Genomic DNA, 22,866 nt, shown 5'->3' with positions numbered 1-22,866 from the left:
ATTCAAATTTGGGTTTTCTGATTCTAAACCTAGTGCTTCTATAAGAAGAAAGTTTCTAACTTTAACGAATATACTATCTGGTTTAAGAATCAGACTTGTACACAGAGTATAAGATCAGGCAAAATAATATATATAATCATAGGAAAAGTACTTTAAAAATCTGTATATCAGCACTTAGCTGTACTAATATTCAAGTTCCAGCATTGCGTTAAAAGCTATCCAAATAAGTAGAATCTGGAAGGAAGTGACAGAAGTAATAAACTTTCTCCCCCCCCAAAAAAAGATTCAAAAAATCAATGATTCTTTGAATGTACCTTCAGTCTCTGGGTTCAACAATGAAATCCTGCATTTTAAAGGACTTTGGGAGTTAGGATAAGTTATTCTAAAATGGATGTTTGTTGCTTTGGATTTTTCAATTGCTAATAATTCTTACTGGCAATCCACCAAAGTACATTGGCCTTTTCCCTTGTTTTTGTAAATCAGGGAGGCTTTATTCAGTAAATAAAGGTCAGACAGAAGGGTTGGGGGCAAACAATCTTGATGTTTATTAGTTGACTAGGGAAGAGTCAAAAAGTAAGGGTCTTTCAAGGAAATAGACCCAAAGGAGTAAAAAAAATCACAAGCTTTGGCCCCTTTTCAATAATAAACTATCTGCAACACACTGCACAACCAATGTGTTATGATACTATAGTTGAAAACTGTTGTTTTAACGCAAGACAACTGTCGACACAAGCCTGTGAAATGAAAGCTAAACTGGTTTTCAAGACAGTAAAGAATAACTCAACAAATGAGTTCTTACCCTCCCTAAATTTAGTGTATTCCCATAGAATGTCTCTCATTAAGACTTTAGGTAATTGCATCTTAGACACTATAAAGCAATCACATCATTTATGTGCTATTGTCCCTACACAAGCTATACAAAATTACTACCACACATTACTGTTATTGTACAACAAATGAACTCAGGGCTCTTGTAATACTGAAATTATGCAAGTGTAGTTCCAGGAGGTAATGTGGCACAAAGGTATCATATAAAGTGGAATTTTAGTTGTAGTACCACAGTATCCTAGGGGGTTGTGATCAGTTAAGAAGTGTGTTGCAGGCAATTTGTTACTAAATCAGTTAATTAAAAAAAAAAAAACACTTCCCTGAAAAATAAATCAGAGCATATTCACTATTTAGAGTTCCCATATGCTTTAGAATAAAAAATTAAGGGGTCAGTCAACCAGCAACCAACATGTTATCTCTAACCATTTTGTCATGTAGGGGCACAGAAAAACAAAGTTGAATTGCTTGAGTAGCACATTATGGGCATTGTTATGTGTTTATATTGGCAATCCAGCAGAAGTGATACAAATTTCAAAATAATGATGAAGAAATATGACCCTATAGTTAAGCAAAGGAATCGGCAATATGTGCTTCCCTCTTCTAATAGCTCAGTACATTCGCAAATACGTGTGGTTTCTTAACTTAAAGTCCTCCTTTCTCCCTCTTTTTTAATTGCCTGGGTCAGGGAAAATTTCAGTTGCTATCATTAGCATCATATTACTCTGGTTCCAATGAAATACTGAGTGAGGTTGAGTCAGGATTACTATGTTGGGTGTTTAGTGTTCGGATACTATAAATCAGAGCTTGGCAAACCATGTTTGGGCTGAATCCAACCTGCTACTGCTTGTTTATGTACAACCTTGCAAGCTAAGGGTGGCTTCTTTTTTCTTTGGAAGCTTGCCCACAGCTGAGGGGATGGTTTTTACCTCTTAAATGGTTGTAAAGAAAATCAAAAGGACAATGATATTTTGTAATACATGAAAATTATATGATATTCACATGTCATTATCCATAAATAAAATTTGATTGGAACACAGTCAGTCTCATTCAGGACCATCTATGGCTGCTTTTGGGTTACAACAGCAGGGTTGAGTGGTGGCAACTCTCACTGTATGGCTTGAAAAGCCTAAAATATTTAGGCTCTGGCCCTTTAGAGAAAATGTGTGTTCCCTTAGGGTGGGAAGTGAGACGGTTATTCATCCTCTCCTGCTTCCTTACAATAGCTCCTTCCTCACTCCCAATGGTGTAAAGTGTAGAAAAGTGTAAATCATTTGTATAATTTTATAGGGTACAAGTGCAATTTTGTTACAACCAAAGATTGCACAGTGGTGAAATCAGAGCATTATTAATCCTAATCATGTACATTGTACCTATTAAATAATTTCTCATCATTCACCTACTTCCCACCCCCTCACCTTTCTAAACCTCCAGTGTCTGTCATTCTACTCTCTACGCCTATTTGTGCACATTATTTAGCTCCCACTTATAAGTGAGAACATGCCATATTTGTCTTTCTGGAAACAGTTTTAAAAGTATAAACTTTCTATGCAAATATAAATATTTATCTTAATTAGTCCTCTTTTCATCATCCCAGCTGAACCTACTTCAAAGTCAACAGTGATTGCAAAAGAATTGGAGAACATTTGATGCCTTCCCTGTAGCATGAGCTTAGGAGTTGTGTGCTCAGGACTTCATTACCTCAGGTGGTCCGAGTGCAGATGACTGATGTAAATGAGGTCTGCCTGGCACAGCCTCTCCAGCCAATCAGATGGAGGCTCATGGAGCAACCACCATCCTCGGGCAAAAGCAGGACCGATTAACCAAGGGTCAAACACCATTCTCTTGTCTCCTAACTTGAGGTCCATGCAGGCGTGAGTGAGGTATGTTATCTGTTAAAAGAGAGTGAGATTCCTATTATTGAATTGTTCATTACTGGTCAGCAACAATGAACGGAAATGTTTGGTTTGGGTGGCTGACAAAGTACACAGGTTGGAGTACTTTGCTCCCAAGCATGATCAGGCAAAATCTCGGACTCAAATACAATCCAACAAGAGCCTTTCACAGAACACAGTTCCCAGCACAGGTCATGACTTTATTCAAATATAAATTCTCATGGTTAGTTTTAGATGACAAACCAATTGGTTTACCTAGTTTTAGTTTATTTAAATTAGTTCCTAAACAGTTATTTACGGTCCACACTGAAGAACATATTTTGTGACCAGTCCTTTAAAGCAAACTTTACAAGGAAAGGCAGTTAGAGATGTTATCACAAACATTTGGGGATTTAAATGCCAGAGTGGCTGTGAATAGCAATATGAATGGATGATTCTCGTGAGTTTGGTGGGTTGGCATAGCCATGCAGACTCAACTGACAACTGGCTAAACAGGCTTGTAAGACTTTCTCTTCTAAATTACCTGTTAAATAATTACTCGTGGATGCCAGGGCCTCTAAGAATGGATACAAAGAATGACTTAGAGACTGGCACCATGGGGATTCCAAATCCGTTCCTCATTCTCTTGCCACAGCTTGGCACCTCTAGAGAAAAGGAATGTATTCAGAAGCAGAGATAAGATAGCAGGAACGTCATGTGAAAAGCCAACAAAGTGGGTGAGGAAAGGTCAAGGCACAGATTAGTTTTTATTACATCTATTCCAGGCAGGTTCTCATTTGTTTCCTTAAAGTACCTGCCCAAATAATACACAATCTTTCTAAATACACAGAAACATTAACTTTTGATTGTGTACCTCTCCCAAACTATTGAAGTGTTTCCTCTGAAGGAAATTCTCTTATGAAGCTGGAAAATACAACTACCCATTCTATCCAGTAGTGTTCTGGCATCACGGGTAATCTCAAATAGTTTTGCATGAGTCTCCTTAGGGATTTTCCCAAAGTTTTGTGTTTTTTCCTTGTAATCCCTGCCAGGTTCTGGGGGTTCCTTAAAGAATTTGTTTGATTGACTTTTTATCATATGTCATAAATACCCACCTCAAAGAGTATTCAAGATAATATAGGATGTTTACAGATACAGATGTTAAATGGACATCTTAGTTACATTTTTGTGTTTAATAATATCATCCTTTTAATATTTCCTTACCTGGACTTCTCCAAAATCCAACTCTTCAGGAGATCTGGGCTCTGAGTCCCAAGGATTAGGAGGATTCAGTTCTAAAAGTAAAAGTCCGTTGTTTTCATCCATTTCAACAACTAGAATCAAATGAGAACAAATCTGGATTAATGACAAAAATGGCTTTTTAAAAGCATCACTGAAATAGAAATGCATGGTTTTCCAAAAATCAAAGGAAAATCAAAACAAAGGGTGTTCAGCACCCTTTATTGATGGAACAAAATCAAACAAAGACCACTCCCTTAGATGAAACAATATCTGCAGAGACTACAACTTAAGATGAACACCAATTCATTTCTTTATTCATGTTGAGCTTACAGAATTTATGAAGTCTCAGTCATGTCAGGGATACACACATACAAATAAGACTTCTTTACAACGAAATGACTGATTGATAGAGATGACTTTGAGGTGCTATAGGAATGCACAGGGAGGGGCATCTGATCTGCAAAAATGACACACATTCAGTATAAACCATATTCTGAATTTTGATCTTTTCTGGGCTGGTGATACACAGTAAGATGCTGGGCAGCGGCAGCAGGTGCAACTCTCAGTCAGCCATGTGCAATCACAAGGCTAAACACCAGATACTCTACAGTGGTCCATGTTGCCAGGTGATTGTGCCCAACTGCAGGCTAATGTACATGTTCTGAGCATGCATACGGTAGGTTAGCCTAAGCTACGATGCTTGGTAGGCTAGGTGTATTAACTACATTTTGACTTACACTATTTCAACCTATGATGAGTTATGTAAGTTGAGGAGTATTTGTATACAATTCTGTCAATTATACCTCAATAAAGCTGAGGGAATACAGAATAGCTGTCCTGAAGCCCCAAATTCAAAAAAGTGATTACCTCCAGGGCATGGGTGGGGGGATACATGATATAATCAAGGAAAGATATATATTGTGTTGTTAATGTTTTATGTTTTAAGCTGGGTGCTAGGTACATGGCTGTTCACTTAATTTTTAATACCTTTTCAACATTGCTTAAGAAATTTAATAAAAATATTTTTCTTAGTCATAACTATCAGCTTATTTAATGGTGAAACACAAATGACTTTCTTAATAAAATCAGGAATACATAAAGAATGCCATTATTATTGAACTATGTTCCTGAAATTGCGAGTGGTATAATAAAGGTACATATTATTTTGAGGTTATATGATTGCTGGAAATTAGTGTCATGAACTAGAAAAAATGCTGGTTTTGGGAACATCTGGATGGGAATCCTATTTCTGCTGCTTATTAGCAGTATCCTGAGCCTCAGTTTTCTGATCTATAAAATTATAATACATACTTCATAGAGTTGTTGTGGAGATTAGATGAAATAATAGATCCTAAAGTGTCTAGCACCATGCTTGGAACAGAGCAGGCATTTAATAAACAATATTATTTTGGTAATTATTTTATACATAAAGGAATATATAGAATTTTAAAAGTTCATTGTAGGACAAACAAACCTATATACTAGCCAACTCATTAGAAAAATACAATTGTATTGTGGGAGACCCTCAGGAAACTCTTGCATTGATACCTGCCCCGTCTTCATAATTTTTCTTTTTCAAGAGATGCAGAAAAAAATAAGTCTGTAATTCTTTACTTGATCTTAGCCAGGAAGCAATTGTAACTCTTAATCATTGTTCTGAAGCAATTACCGTAAAGATCTCTCTATGCCCCTTGCACAAAGATAAATTGCATAGATGCGACAAAGAAGAATGTGACATCTGCCAACTATTGTAAATAAATTCATGAGAATATAGTATTATTAATTTAACCTTACAAGCTGATAAAATCTAGATCATTTGGGTTATAATTTTATCCAGAAAAAACAAATGGTAGTCCCCACAAACTTTTTAAAGGAAGAATAATGAAGGAGAAATGGAACAAAAGCATACCATAAAACTATAATAATCAAATCACTGATTATTGACATTAGGTCAGCCACAAAGTGGATCCTAATTATGTTAACTGTTTATTCTAAAGAAGGTATCATAAATATGTGGACCATCTAACATGGTGCTGTGGCAATTAGTTCTCTAAGCATTCTAGTTGATTAAAGACACAAAGTGACCAAGTCATAAAAATGTATAAAATAGAATATTAAATATGAGGACTTTTACATTTAACAGCAACAGAAATAATTCCAATGGAAAATCTGAATAGATACAAATGTAAAATGAAGAAGTTCTAACACCAAAAAAATTTGGCAAACACATTTTGCCAAACCATATTTAGTGAAATATTAGCATCATATTTGATAGAACAATGCAAGTAAAAACAATGAGATGCAATTTTTGCCTCAAATGAGAACAGTCTGAAAGACTAAGAATGTTCTGAGCTGGTAAGGTATGGGGAGAAAAGGCATGCTTATATACCAGTCAGTGGGAGCAAAAGTTTGTCAGTGCCAAAGAATGGATGTTAATGCAATACATATTAAAGAAGGAACATATGATGAACTCATTCATTCATTCATTCATTCATTCATTCATTCGTTTAGGACATTAAGTGGAAATGGTTGTGTTAGTCATAACTTCCAGTTCATGACATGTATTTGATCCATGCAAAGCTCTTCTCTTTTTAATATTATTTATTTATTCCCTTTATCTCTAGTTCCCATTCTCATTTTCCTCCCCTCCAAGGTACCATTCTGAATGTTCGTGCAAAATACGCATTATATTGTGTGTGTGTGCATTTTTAATTTATATAAATGGTATTAGGCCTCCAGTCTGTTTCCTACTCTCTTTCACTCAACACTATGATTTTGAAACCCATGATGTTGCCATGTGTACATCTAGCCCACGTCTAATTGCAGTTGAGTATTCCATGGTTCATGTCTACCACATTTTACAAATTCACTCTCCCAGAGGTAGACTCCTAGATTCTGCCACAACAGAATTTCTTTGAGGTATAAACAGGAGCAGGATTTATGGATGCTATTATGTTCATAAACCTCATCAGGAGCCAGGCACAGTGGCACGTGCCTATATTCCCAGCTTCTAGAGAGGCTGAGATGGGAGGATCACTTGAGCCCAGGAGTTCAAGTCCAACCTAGGCAACATAGCAAGTCTCTGGCCCTAAAAACAACAAAACAAAACAAAAAGAAACAAAAACAACAAACCAAAAACTCATTTGGCTAGTTACTGCCAGATTACGCTTCAGAATGGCTGCAACAGCCGCACTCCCGTCACATGGATGAGGACTTCTACGTCACTGACAACGTTTGGCATCATCTTAGCTTCTAATTTTTTTCCGCTCTGAATGATGTAAAGTGAAACCTGCTTGTTTCATTTGCAGTTTTCTGATTACTACTTAGTTTAGTAAGTATCTTCATATGTTTAATAGCCTTTGGGTTTATTCTGTAAAATTCTAGTTCATACTCTTTCTTCCCTTTTTATTTGAATTGTCTGTCTTGTCAACCTGCATTATCTCCTACTCTATGCTTGATATTAATCCCTTGTTGATTATAAACATTGCAAAAAACTCCCAAACTGTCATTATGTCTTTTAATTTTGTCCACGGTGTCCTTCATTAAGCAGAAATATTGTGTTAATACAATCATATTCATCCATATTTGACATTTTTGTTTGCCCTATGAGCTGTACTTTTGAAGTGTTATCTGAAGAGTGAAGAACTACCACACTATCTCTAGATTGCAAAAATATACTCCTGTATTTCTTCTATTACTTTCACATTGAGGTTATTGGGCCAAGTGAAGCCCGCCTTTAGGCTGAAGTATACAAAGTGTTATTGGTGAATGCTTTAATTGCCATACCCTTTTACCAGTAATTCAACTACTGTATGAAACAACTCCAAATACAGAGAAGCTCTTAAACACAAAAATACCAGTTTTAAGTAAAACTATGAAGATCTTAAATTCTAACAGAAAAATGGCTAAATATATTAGTTAATATTTAATGTGAACATAAAATTATATGTGTATAGAATCTGACCTTATGTCTAATATCATATTGACAAGATGCAAAAATGGTTTACATTAAAGAACTACAAGAAGACTAGAGAATGGAACAGCTAGATGGAAGATTAACAGGGAATAGAAGACTTCAACACCATAAACTGACTGTACCTAATGGACATACACAGAACACTTCACCTTGGGCCATAAAACAAGTTTCAATAAATTAAAAGGATCAAAATTAAATAAAATATCTCCTCTGAACACATTGAAATGAAATTACATATTAATAAGAGAAGAAAGTTGCAAAATTCACAAATATGTGTAAATCAAACAACACACTTCTAAATAACAAACTGGTTAAGAAATAAAAAGAAATTAGAGAACATTTTGAAACAAATGAAAACTAAAACACAATATGCCAAAACTTATGTAATACAGCTAAAACAGTGTATGCATAAAATTTATACCTGTGCACACCTATTTTAAAAAAGAAGAAATATCACAAAAACCCCAATATTCCACCTTAACTAGAAAAATAACAGCAAACTCAAAGTAAACAAAAGGAAATACAAATTAGACTAGAAATGAAATCAAAAATAGAAAAATGAGAGAAAAATCAAGAAAGACAAAAGTTAGTTTTTCAAAAATATCAACACATTGACAAATCTTTAGCTAGACTGACCAAGAAAAAAGAGATTACTAAATTATCAAAATTAAGAATGAAAGAGTAGACATTACTACTGATGTTACAGAAATTAAAAGGTTTATAAGATAATACTATCAACAATTGTACTCCAATAAATTAGATAACCTAGATGAGATAAGAAAATTCCTATGAAGATACAAATTAACAAAAATGACCTGAGAAGAAATAGAAAAATCTCAGCAGACCTATAATAAGTAAAGAGATTAAACTAGTAATCAAAAAGCTTCCCACAAAGATAACTCTAGGCCCAGATGGTTTCACTAGTGAATTTGACCAAAGGTTTAATGTAGGATTAGCACCAGTCCTTCACAAATTCTTTCAATAAACAGAAGCATATCGGCCCTTTGCCAACTCATTTTATATGGTCAATATTACCCTGATATCAAAATTAAAGACATCACAAGAAAACAAAACTACAGACTAACATTCCTTATCAATATAGATGTACAATATCTTAATAAAATATCAGCAACTATAATTTAATGACATTAATAAAAAGGGCTATATACCATGACCAAGTGGAATTTATGCTACACTGCTGCAATATTTGAAAGATGCAAGGCTGATTCAACATTTGAAAATCATTCAATGTAACACACTGCATTAACAGAACAAAGAGGGAAACCACATGATCATCTCAGTTAACACAGAAAGGGCATCACCAAAAATCCAACATCTGTTATCATAAAACACACTCAGAAAACTAAGAATAGGCTGGGCATAGTGGATCATGCCTGTAATCCCAGCACTTTGGGAGGCCAAGGTGGGTGGATCACTTGAGGTCAGGAGTTTGAAACCAGCCTGGCCAACATGGTGAAAACCCGTCTCTACTAAAAATACAAAAATTAGCCGGGTGTGGTGGCACATGCCTGTAATCCCAGCTACTTCAGAGGCTGAGGCAGAAGACTCTCTTGAACCTGGGAGGCGGAGGTTGCAGTGAGCCCATATTGCGCCACTGCACTCCTGCCTGGGCAACAGGGCCAGACTCTGTCTCAAAAAAATAAAAAATAAAAAAATAAAAAGGCATCTAAGAAAATCTGGACAGCTGTTTTCCCACTAAGAGTAGGAACCAGACAAGCAGTTTCCTTGGCTAAAACCTCCATTTCTACCTGGAGGTTTTAGCCAAGGCAACTGAACAGGAAATGACATAAAAGGCATCCAGTCTGTAAAGGAAAAAGTAAAACTGTCTCTATTCATAGACGACACGATCTTGTATATAGGACATCCTAAGGTATCCACAAATGAAACTATTAAAGCCTTCAACGGATACAAAGTATTTTGAAAATCAATGATATTCTGTATGCTAGCCATTAATTTTTAAATAAAATTTATGAACAATTCCATTTATAATAGCATCAAAAAGAATAAAATACTTAGGAATAAATTTAATCAAAGTAGTATAAAACTTATACTCTGAGAAATACAAAATATGGTTGAAAGAAATTAAAGAAGACTTAATTAATAGACATTCCATGTTCACAGATCAAGACTGAGTATTGATAAGATGGTAATACTCCCTAAATTAATCCACAAATTCAACACAATTTTAATCACAATTCTAGCTGCTTTTCACCCCCATCCCTCACCCGCCAGGAATTGACAAGCTGACCCTAAAGAGTCAAGACAAGATGGCCTAGAATAACTAAGCAATCTTTAAAAAGAAAACAAAATTGGAGGACTCACAATTCCCAATTTGAAAAACTTACTTCAAAGCTAAAGTAATCAAAACAGTGTGGAACTGGCAGAAGGACAGACATATAAATCAATGGAATAGAGTCCAAAAATAAACCTTTATATTTATGATCAATTGATTTTTCAACAAAGATGCCAAAACAATTCAATAGGGGAAGGAATAGTCTGTCAGAAAATGGTACTGCAATTGATCCACATGCAAAAGAATGAATTTGGGCCCCTACATCACACAATGTACAAACATTAACACAAAATGGATCAAAGACCTAAATATTAGAGCTAGAACTATAAAACTCTTAAAACAATAGGAATATATTTTCATGATCTTGGATTAGGCAATTTAAATAATATTTATTAGACTGGCCATGTGTGGTAGCTCACATTTATAATCCCAGAATTTTAGAAGGCTGAGGTGGGGAGATCTCTTGAGCCCAGGAGTTTGAGACCAGCCTGGTCAACACAGTCTGACCCACTCTCTACAAACAAATACAAAAATTAGCCAGACATAGTGGTGTGTGCCTGTAGTCCCAGCTACTTGGGAGGCCAAGATGTGAAGATTGCTTGAACCCAGGAGGCAGAGGTTGGAGTGAGCCATAATCATGCCACTGCACTCCAACCTGGGTGACACAGTGAGACTCTGTCTCAAAAAATGTATATATTTCTTAGACTCTCTCTTTCTTAGACTATTATCTATGTGTGTGTATGTTAGTCTAATAAATATATTAGAATAAAAGACTTACTCTAACCATATACTTTAGACACCAGAAGCACATGATCCAAAGGAAAAAATAAATAAATTAGACATCATCAAAATTTAAAACTTTTGTGCTTCAAAAGATGTCAGCAAGAAAGATGGACAATAACAAGTCTTGGTGAGGATGAGGATAAGCAGGGTCATACATTGGTAATGAGGACGTAAAATGATGCAGTGCTTTTGAAAACAGTTTTATAGTTCCCCAAAGTTAAACATAGAGTTACTATATAGCCCAGCAATTCCATTCCTAGGTTTATAACCAAGAGAACAAAAATCATATGCCTACATAAAAATTAGTAGATAAACAGTCATAGGAAAAGTATTCATCATAGCCAAAATGTTGTATATCCATACAAGGAAAGTTATTCAGCCATAAAAAAGAAGTAAATGAAGTACTAATATATGCTACGACATGGATGAATCTTGAAAACAAGATGCTAAGTGAAAGAAGCCACACACAAAAGGTCACATATTGTATTATTCCAGTATATGAAATGTTCAGAATAGGAAAATCCATAGAGACAGAAAGAAGACTGGTGGTTACCAGGGGCTTGGAGAAAAGGGGAATGAGGACTGACAATCATTACAGGGTTTTTTTTTTGGAGTGGCGGAAAATGTTTCAGAATGAGATAGTGGTGGTGGTTGCACAACATGTGAATATTTTTAAAAAAGGATTAATGTGCGCAGTTTAAAAGGGTAAGTTTTGTGGTACATGGGTTATTTCTCATCAAGACAAAGGAGAGGAGAAAGAGAAAAGGAAGGAGGAGGGAGATGGGGAGAGGGAGGACAGCAACCACCAGAACAAAATATTCTAAAACATTTTAGGTGATGTAAGTGTAAATGAGATTCTTCCTTCTACTTTTCTGAATTCCAACTTTTTAATTGTTACCTTATAGTATTTTTTATAATAATAATAAAACCAGATGCTCAACGTTGATAACATGTCCCCAGGCGGATCAAGCCCTTATCTTTCTCAGAATGTGGTATGAAATCCCTACAGCGTTGGTAGCACTGGACTAAAAAGTGAGCTCTGTTAACAAATGTTCCGTTCGTGGCAGTGTCTTCACTCCAGCTAAGGCTGAAATTCCCGGAGTTTGTTATTTCCTGCCCTCCTACTGACCCTGCTGCCAGCTCTGGCTCCTGCCTTTTGCCTGCATGGTGGTTAACAGTAGCCGTAATCTAATTTTCCAATGCATCCCACTTCCTGCTGGGAGGGAAATCCCTCATCTCTGCTCCTGTGGTCCCAGGCTCAAGGATATATGCAGATTATTTAAGACACATGTATGCAAATAAATTATGTTCTGTGTACTACCTACCATGAATTTAACAGGCATTCAATTAATTTTTTTTTTTTTTTTACAACAACCCGTTTTTTGTAAGGTGGCTACTAAAAATTTTATTTCTATTTCACATTTGAAGAAATTAAAGCACAAAGGGATTGACCAAATTGCCCATTGTCCCCAGACTGTGTATTGCAGCCTGAATCTGCACCCAGGCAAGAAGGCCCCATTGCCTTCACTCTTAACGCTTTGCTACACTGTCTCTGTAAAGGTCTTGATCAAAAGATTTAGAGATTTTCATAAAAGCCCCTAAAAGCAGTTGTAGATTACTTGGTTATATATTCATAAAATTGATAGTCTCTCGTCCTTTCACTTACACAGTGTTTATGTACAAACCCATGTTTATTATCAGTTTTATGTCAAATAAATTTAGCAGTATTTATACAGCACACATAACCACCTCCCAGTAATAAGGCAGCTGGCAGGCTTTCTGGGCTAAGTCAACAGATTCAGGGTGGAGTTCACTGGAGAAAATAGCTAGTGGTCCAGGTGTCCTATTTGAGATGTGGAGGGAGGGTGAATTTGTAGTCAAAACACTTAGCAACTCACCCCAAAATAGCATTCTATTTCCTTGTAGTGAATGGCAAAGGACACATACCTCAATAAGTAACACCTCTGTTTGTAGGGGAACTGGGAGAAATGCTGGCAACACACTCTTGTTTAAAAAGGCATTTGGAGTTGGTCTCACAGAGACACATGGGTGAGAGTGGTCACACCTATATAGTATGCCCATAATAATTTGAGCCTAAAAAAATTTTTAAAGGTATTATATTCAAAGCCCACAGTCTGGAGGCATGGCCCAGGAAGCTTCCAGCTCAGCTCCCTTCACAGGTAATCTAAGACTGCCTTTATGTCACCCACATGTGCTTATGCATGTTTTTTAAAAAATAATTGAGTCTATTTATAATGTTTCTAACATGCTTTTTTTGCTTTGTGTATCAAAAACAGGCTGGAGTGCAATGGTGTGATTTCAGCTTGCTGCAACCTCTGCGACTACTGGATTCAAGCGATTCTCCTGTCTCAGCCTCCCAAGTAGCTGGGATTACAGGTGCCCACCACTATGCTCAGCTACTTTTTGTACTTTTAGTAGAGACAGGGTTTCACCATGTTATCCAGCTGGTCTCACACTCCTGACCTCAGGTGATCCACCCACCTCGGTCTCCCAAAGTGTTGGGATTACAGGTGTGAGCCACCATGCCTGGCCTCACCCAGTGCTTCTATTCCTCCTCTCCCCTCACTCCTTCATCCAAGGTTCCTGACCCTTCCAGACATGGAGCTGGAGGAAAAAGGAGAGTTTAAGAAAGAGAGCAAGGGTCCTTTGGTCACAGAACAGCAGCACCATCTGGGCTTGGCTTTTGCTTAAGGCTGATTGTAAGGGACACCTCAGTGGGTTATTGTGAGAATCCACCCAATTGCTTGGAAACACCCACCTGAAGTTCTCTGCACCTGGGTATCTCTATGCTACCTAGTTACATACGCTTTCCTTAGCCCCAGCAAGGTAGCAATACATCCAACTGTTCTCTGCAGGCCTTTTGGACCTAGGATGACTCTAGGTTTATGCCCCTCCCAATCATGGCCCACATCACATCCATAGGAAACACTCATCTGTTCCAGCCCCACTGAATTCTGGGAGTGCCAGGGTGCCTAACACAACCTCTTCTCCTTCAGCTTGTCTGTCACAGCTACACGGCCAATCTTTCACCGTTGAGATTTCTCAGGGGAGAATCAGACATCAGTCCACTGTGTCCCTCAACCTTGGAGAACACATATCAGACTCTCTAGGTGGTCCAGTTAACGTCTGGCCTAAGGAGAGGGGCAGGCATCCCTCAGAAGTTGCCCCTGCAAGGGGCAGGGACTCTCAGTACAGCTTTCCAAATAACTCTTCCTAAGAAGTTACATTTCAAACTCCTCCTCTATGCTTTAGTATTCCTTATAAGGGTGAGGGATTTAAGAATGATCTACTGGTTCTCAGCCTCTTATTTTGTAAATCCTTTCTCGGAACTTCATTTTGGAATAGGCATCTGTTGTTTTGCAACCCCAACTTCCATTTCACCATCCTGTTACAAGGTATTGCATATGTTGTATATTTAGCATTTTCCATTTTTACAAATAACCCAGTTTTCCCAGGCCTCACCAGATTGAGAATATAAAATAAAGTTGCAGTCTATCTTTATGCACAAATGATGATGGCAAGAGCCCCAACTGTTTTGCTGACTAGAAATTAGCACATTTTCAAGTGTCCTGAACGTATTTTGGGGACTTCCCCAAAAGTATGCTACACACATGCCCACAACCCGATCTGTAACTGCGTGGTGTCTGCTTTTCCCTCTTTTCCTACTCTGGCTTATAATCTTCCACATTGTCTGCCTAGAAGTTTGAGGAGTGTCAGATCATTGCTAGGTTCCAAGGCTAGGTGGAAGACATAGCCTCCTCTCCAATTGTGTGCCACATGTGGTCACCAGGACGTGAAATGGCTCTTCTTTGTCAGATAATAAGTTCTGGCCATCTCCTACTTCCCATGAATCCTCCAACTGTCTCCGGAAAATAGTGCCATTATTTTTCTGATTGCCACTTTCCTGGGCTTGGGCAGTCCGACCCGGTCTACAGGCCAGAACAATTCTCATTTTTAGCTCCCCACAAACCACAGACTCCACCACCCAATTTCTCTTCCTTTTTCTCCCTCATGCCCAGGTACAAAATAGAAACCTCTGTTTACATTAATGGATGGGAGGGAAAGAGAAGTTGAAGTCTCACTAGCAGCTTCTGGGTCAACACTTTGCTTCTTAGAGATATTCAATATTATCTTTCTTTTACTTTCTAAGTTCAAGAGCCATTCAAAAAAAAGCAAAGTGGAGGACAATGTATATAGTCTGCTTCTAAGGAAGGGGATATTATAAATATGTACTAATTTATAAATGCAAAAGATACCTCTAGAAGGACCCACAAGAAAATAATAATAATGGTAGTTGCTTCTAGAGTGGGAACTTGGTGACTAGGGATCAGAGGAGAGAAAATTTGGTTTTTACTCTATTTAATTTTGTACTTTTTGAAAATTTTACATGTGCATGTATACCCCAAAGAAATTAGCAGTTTGCAAATAGATAACTCATTTTAAGAAGAGAGAAGACAACGTTCAAGTTGAAGCCTGCAGTGGCAGACCATCTGTATCCATTTGCAAAGCAAAAATTAATCTTGTTTATGCCCCAGATGAAGAGGACTAACAACTAACAGCACAAACAATAGCCAACACCATAGGCATCTTAATTGGTTCAGTTTACACAATTCTGACTGAAAAATTAAAGTTGAGCAAACTTTGCACTTGATGGCTGCCAAAACCATCCAGATCAGCTGTAGACAAGAGCAGAGCTCTCAGTGGAAATTTTAAACGAGTGGGATCAAGATCCTGAAGCATTTCTTCAAAGCATTGTAACAGAAGGTTAAACATGGCTTTACCAGTATGATCCTGAAAACAAAGCACAGTCAAAGCAATGGCTACCAAGAGGTGGAAGTGGTCCAGTCACAGCAAAGCCAGACTGCTCAAGAGCAAAGGTCGTGGCAACAGTTTGTTGAGATGCTCAAGGCATTTTGTTTGTTGAATTTTTACAAGGACAAAGAGTGGTAACATCTACTTATTATAAGTGTTTTGAGAAAGTTAGCCAAAGGTTTAGCAGAAAATTGCCCAGGAAAGCTTCACCAGAATCACACCACACAAGTGTCTCTTGCTCATTTCTCTCATCAAACAAGGGCAATTTGGTGAGAGTTTCTGTGGGAAATCATTAGGCATCCACCTGGTTACGGTCCCAATTTGGCTGCTTCTGTCTTTTTTCTTTCCTAATCTTAAAAAAAAACAATCTTTAGGCTGGGTGCAGTGGTTCATGACTGTAATCCCAGTACTTCGGGAGGCTAAGGCAGGTGGGTCACCTGAGGTCAGGAGTTCGAGACCAGCCTGGCCAACATGGTGAAACCCTGTCTGTACTAAAAATACAAAGCTGGGCATGGTGGTGGGCACCTGTAATCCCAGCTACTTGGGAGGCTAAGGCAGGAGACTTGCTTGAACCTAGCAGGTGGAGGTTGCAGTGAGCCAAGATCACACCATTGCACTGCAGCCTGGGTGACAAGAGCAAGACTCTGTCTAAAAAAAAAACTTTAAAGGGCACCCATTTTTCTTTGGTTAATAGTTTTAAAAAGACTGCATTTACATGGTTAAATTCCCAGGACTCTCAGAGTCCTTTAGGGACAGACAAAATGGCTGATATTATCGCTTACAAATGCATCTTGGCCTTGATGGAGCCTATGTTGAGAAATACAGCTTATATTTTTTATCTCTTAATTCCATTTTCCACAAAATTTTTTAAGTCTCCTTGTACTTAAGAGATCTAACAGTTTAAAATCAGAATGTATCCTAAGCTTCAAGTAAGATTAGAACTAAGTTGACAAGAACCACAATAACAATAATAGCAGAATACATTTATTGATATTGGTGGTATTTACCCAGCTCATCTTGACAGAAGCTTTCTGGAGGGTTGATATACTTCATGGTGCTCACATCTAATTTCCAGTTATGCTTTGTGCATCTAACAGACCTGGGTGAAAAATTGTACTTAAGTTTATGAAATGGTAAAAATAAAAATCTTGATTAGGCTTAAATGTATTCTTTCATAATGATATTAAATTATAATGGAATTAGTTGAACACAAAATACATAAAGCAAAAACTATCAATAGCTAATACTTATTCAAAAAAAAGACTAATCATCAATAGGTAATTTTATAAATAAAATAAATTAAACTCCATATCACAAAATGACACATTTTAGAGAACAGAGACAACAGAATAAACAAGTCTTCAGAAACACCTCTTTTATAAGCCAAGCTGGATAAGATCCAACTGGGGCCAATACAAGGAAAAACTGTAGTAGTAAATATATATCTATAATTTATATCACTCTAAAATCCTTGACCCCTAGAATAGTCAACCAAAGGTTACATATTTCAGAGAAAAGATCTTATAGTTTAAGATTTTAGAGCATATATGTGAGATAAAATATAAAATGCTCAGTTAAATATGGATTTCAGATAATGAATAATTTTTAAATATGCTTTCTATAATATTTAAGACATATTTATTCTGAAAATTTGTTGATAAATCTGTAATTTAAATTTAACCAAGGGTCTTATATTTTTATTTAACACTAGCAACCCTGTTTTAGCATGAGAACCAGATTGTAACAAAACAGATTGCTCAGTATCTTTTCCCCATCTTACCACAACTTTGAGGGAGACAGAGTGGCTAGAGGTGTGATATAAATAGTTCAGTTTTTTCTATTTTGGTGGTGTTTCTTTCTGGTGATGTTTTGTTGGTTTTAAGACTTAGAGAATTTTTTAAAATAAAGAAATCTGTCTCAAACCTGAAACACTAAATTTTTTTAAAATGAAAAACATCTACTTTAACGTAAATGAATCATGCTGACATTTCTGAATTTCATTATATCCAGAATTATCTCACGTTCTCCAAGTTATGACGCAAAAAGCATTATTCAGTGCTTCAGGATTATTTTATGACTCCTTTCTCATTGATGGGTAGCCAACAACCTTTCAATTAATTCTGATGGAACATTCCAACTGTAGCTATTCAGCATGCCAGGCCATGAAAGGGAAAACTGGCAGAACCATGTGCTCACAGGTGATAGGGAGACAACAGCTTTCCAATTAGAGGAGGTTGTGAAAAACTGATAGGCTTTAAAAATGAGAATCATGGCTTATAAAATTTGATGATCTTGGTTGTGTTGAGAAGAAAAATGGCTGAACAATGATGGGTAGAACAGAACAGGTAGGTCTCTGTTCTTGGCTGGAACCTAGAAGCTAGAAAAGACGGTTTCTTCAGATAAATAGCTACAAAGAGAATCCAACTATAATTTACCGAACTCAGAGAAGTGAATGGGAGAATACAGAGCGTAAGTTACCATAGAAATGCAGTTTCAACATACAAATGCTTGGTGAGCTGCATCTGGGAATAAAGCTGGCAGAACCTGCTTCCTCATGGTCAGGAGAGCTAAGAGGGGAGGACTAATGTGTCAACAGAATAGGTCAATCACTCGCAAGGCTTTGAATGAAGAAGAGAAAGGCTAGCCTGTGGCAAAGCAATCACTATACTTAGATGAGCATATAAGATACAAAAACAATCTGAGTTCCTGTAAATAAGTCCCTCTATATAAGCTACACAAGAAGTTCACTGCAGAGAAATAAAATAGTAACTGTAATTCACTTTTTTGGGGTGCTCGCCATATACCACCATATGGCAATTCTTTTAAGTGTTTTTTATGTCTTTGGCATCACTTAATCCTCTCAGCAACCTGACAGACCAGGTAATATTTTCATCTTCATTTTAGAAATGAGAAGACTGAGGTCCAGAAAGGCTAAGAAACCTGTCCAGGGTTATGACATAGCTAGTAAGTGCTGGATTCAGGCTTCTAAACCAGGTAGTCTATGAGGAGAGATGATGCTCTTAATCAGTAAACTTTAAGGACTCCTTAAATGGCTAGCTAAGTGGCACTCTGTGAAATGGTCCACTAAGTTAAAAAACGAGGAGAGGAAACCCAGAGTCTCAAAGCTGCAATCGTTGGAAGAGAAAACCCCAACACCTTGAAGTGCTGACAGAAGTTTACCAGTGACAGAACTGTGCCTGAGGCTTCACTGACTTGAATCCACCCAGAAGATGGAAGAACATCAAAATGGGCATCATTTACCTAGATCACTTTTAATCATTTACCTGGATCACCTGTAGAAACTGCGATTGTCATTATTTGAAGTTACGGAATTGCCATTGCAAAATTACAACTGAGACAGTGAAAAAGATTTGACCTAACTGACTCCATCCTGCTCTTGCTTCTAACCTCCAAGCTGTTCTTGTTCATTCCTGGTTGTAGGTAGGTGAAACTAATTTTGGAAGGAACTTAGTTTAGGGAATTACCTAGAGGTTCTCCTACAGCACAGTTGCCAGCTAAAAAGGTGTCCCATTAACTACTTTGGACGTATTTATACTGAAAATACATTAGTTTTTAAAATCTGAAATGCACATTTAACTGGGCATCCTGTATTTTTATTGGTCAAGCTGGCAGCCCTATCTGCGGAGCCAAGCAAGCTACAGGTGCAACACTGTTATGAAAGGAAAATATCTTGGGCCCCCCAAATCACTAAGCTAAAAGGAAAAGTCAAGCTGGGAACTGCTTAGGGTAAACCTGCCTCCCATTCTATTCAAAACCACCCCTCTGCTCACTGAGATAAATGCATATCTGATTGCCTCCCTTGAAAAGGCTAATTAGAAACTCCAAAGAATGCAACCATTTATCTCTTATCTCCCTATCACCTGGAAGCCCCCTCTGTGCTTCAAGTTGTCCAGCCTTTCCAAACCGAACCAATGTGTATCTTACATATGTTAATTGACGTCTCACGTCTCCCTAAAATGTATAAAACCAAACTGTGCTCTGACCACCTTGGGTATATGTCATCAGGGCCTCCTGAGGTTGTGTCATGGCCAAATGTCCTCAACCTTGGCAAAATAAACTTTCTAAATTAACTGAGACCTGTCTCAGATTTTCAGCATTCACATTTTGGTAACCATGAAGGGATTCTGAGTGGAGATGCCCCTGACCTTTGACAAATCTCCTGTCGCTTGGTACCAGCATGAGCTAACTTTATGGCTCAAACCAATAGGACAATTTGCTGAGGCCTGAGAGCACCCCTCCAGAGAATCCCTGATCTCCCCAAATGTGGTAGAGATCTAAAGTTTATTTTGCTGTTTAAAAAAAAAAAAAAAAAAAAGTAAAACTCCAGAAAAATTGTACTTGCTTCCAAAAAAGGAAGGCAAGATTTACTGTTTCCATGACTATGAAGGACAGGTAACTCCTTTATGGAGTTTGAGATCGCTTCCAACAGGAAAGATGAGGTTTTTTTTTCCTGCTTCTAGGATAAGAGAGCAGTCTACAGCCTGAGACCCATCCCTAGGTAAGTAACTGAATTGGGGTTTGTCTTGGCTAAAGTTAAGATTAACAACCAGCTGGTCTTAATTTCTCCTTACTATTAGAGTGCTCAGTAATGATATAAGTTGTGTGATTGTTTTGCTTAACTGTTTTTGTTGTTGTTGCTGTTCGTTCCTGTTTTCATTGTTGTTTCGGACTTTTTCCCATTGGGATTGATCAACTCTATCTGACTTGATCAAATCCAAAGGAAATTCTAAATTTTGGGGAACAAGGCCTCTGAAGTGGCTAAATTCACACACACACACACACACACACACACACACACACACACACACACACACGTGGTATGGGGTGGAGGAAAAAAAAAAAAGAAAAATTTTTGATTCTGACTAAGGGGCTTTATTTACATAACAAGGCCACCTTTCTGTTAGCCGGGCCAAACTGAAAGAGCAATGGCTGTACTTCTGAAATAGCAGCAATTTGTCCTAGCTGAAATATGGTAATGAATTTTAAAAGTTTCTTTTAAAGGAGTTCAATGGTTAAAAATCAGCTTAATTAAAACCTAACATCCAAGGTGTATGTGTGTGTGTGCACACATATATGTGTGTTTGTATTTAAAAGGCCTTCATATTTTTGTTTTTCTCCTGGGACCTTTTTTTTTTTTTGAGCCAACGTTCAAAAGTTTTTTTTATTCTCAGTTGACAGAATTCTGTTTTTTTCACTTATTTCTACTATCTCTCCTTTCTCTTGCACCCTCTGCTGCATGGAGGACCTAAAATAGTTTATAATACCCTGGGGTTCCTTAAAGAAAATGGAGAAGGCACTGGACTCCCTTTCCAGGGAAAACAAGTTTTTTCAAGAATGTAAGCAGACAAGTTTGTCTCAGTTCTTGAACAGCTTACTTTTATATTGTGTTACTTTTTTTTTTTTTTGACTAAAATAGTTATTGCAACAGAGGTTACTCTTGGGTTTTTAAGGAAGAGTGTGGTTTAGACACTTAGAAATGTCTTTGTTTACTTTTCTTTTTTCTAAGTACACTGTGTAAGCACCACGTGGTCTAATCTCATTAATTCTTCCTTTTTGGAGACCCAGGATTCAGTGTGGGCTCTGCCCAGAGCTCAGAGATCCAGTTAAAAGATAGGTAGTCAGTCCCTACCTAAATAAAATTAGTCTCCTTATAGAATCCTATGATAGACTTCTATAATTTTATGTTTAATTTGGCATCCATTTTTAATCTCCCTCTAACATCACCAGACTTTTTCCTCTCTGTACCTTATGATGTAAATTTTGCTCTATGATTTTCACCTGAGTTGTTTCCTTTAGTATGCAAATTTAAGGCTATTTAGCTGACAACTGCCTGGGGTTGTGAAACAGTTTATCAGGAATCTGAAAGTCTAAAGGGAAAAAAAGGTTTTTATAAATCTATAAGATGTACTTCTATCAGCATGCCCAATATATCTATGTATTTACGTGTTGTGTACACAGTGTTTCACTACTGAAAATATATAAAAGAGCTCTAATTAATTGACTTAAGAAACAAAGTGTTGGCTGGGCGCAGTGGCTCACACCTGTAATCCCAGCACTTTGGGAGGCCGAGGTGGGTAGATCACCTGAGGTCAGGAGCTTGAGACCAGCCTGGCCAACATGGTGAAACCCCTTCTCTACTAAAAATAAAAAAAAAATTAGCTAGGCATGGTGGCGGGCAACTGTAATCCCATCTATATGGGAGGCTGAGACAGGAGAATCGCTTGAACCCAGGAGGCAGAGGTTGCAGTGAACTGAGACTGCACCATTGCACTCCAGCCTGGGCAACAAGAGTGAAACTCTATCTAAAAAATAAATAAAATAAAATAAAATAAAATAAAAGCATTTGCATCAAATACTTTATCAGGAGAGAAGATTAGTAAAATGCTTTTTCAACTTTACATAACTTAAGTAAAATTTTTAATAAAGAAGCTAGCTTTAAAAATTATAAATAATATTAGAAATGTCTTAAGAATTGCCAGCACAAATTTTTTTTTACATTAATCAAGCAGTTTCATAGTTTTGCCTGCCAAATACTATAAAGTGTCAAACTTTGGCATAGGCATTATAAAACTATAAATCCTGCCCAAGACAGAATGATCTTTGCTTGTGTAATCTTTCATAAAGAATACATTGATATTAGTTTAATAAAAATAGCTACATCTTGAATTGAATAAGATTACCATAACTTCTAATCTTGTTGCTTTAGGCAGTCTAGTTCACGAATAGTAAGGTTTGTTTTGGGAAAGGACTGTTACCATCTTTGTTTCAAAGCTAAACTATAAACTAAGTTCCTCCCAAACTTAGTTTGGCTTACCTACAACCAGGAAGGAACAAGAACAGCTTGGAGGTTAGAAGCAAGAGCAGGATGGAGTCAGTTAGGTCAAATCTTTTTCACTGTCTCAGTTGTAATTTTGCAATGGCAATTCCATAACTTCAAATAATGACAATCGCAGTTTCTACAAGTGATCTAGGTAAATGATTAAAATAATTAGGTAAAT

General features: G+C 37.1%; 1 protein-coding gene across 1 annotated transcript in view; it reads right to left on the bottom strand.

Moving 5' to 3' along the window:
- The window catches only part of LOC105529357 (cytidine monophosphate-N-acetylneuraminic acid hydroxylase), a 63,403-nt gene that overhangs the window by 34,058 nt on the left and 6,479 nt on the right, over positions 1–22,866 (bottom strand). Inside the window, exons 3-5 of the mRNA XM_011966486.1 lie at positions 16,855–16,946; positions 3,924–4,033; positions 2,527–2,717 (exon numbers count right to left, since the gene is read on the bottom strand). Of these exons, the coding sequence (XP_011821876.1) occupies positions 2,527–2,717; positions 3,924–4,033; positions 16,855–16,946 (393 nt within the window). The remainder of the gene's footprint in view (positions 1–2,526; positions 2,718–3,923; positions 4,034–16,854; positions 16,947–22,866) is intronic.

The sequence above is a fragment of the Mandrillus leucophaeus genome, unplaced genomic scaffold (genome assembly GCF_000951045.1).
Source record: "Mandrillus leucophaeus isolate KB7577 unplaced genomic scaffold, Mleu.le_1.0 Scaffold760, whole genome shotgun sequence".
Lineage (NCBI taxonomy): Eukaryota > Metazoa > Chordata > Mammalia > Primates > Cercopithecidae > Mandrillus > Mandrillus leucophaeus.
Note: the sequence above shows the minus strand (reverse complement) of the source record. Positions and strands in the feature narration are given on the sequence as shown.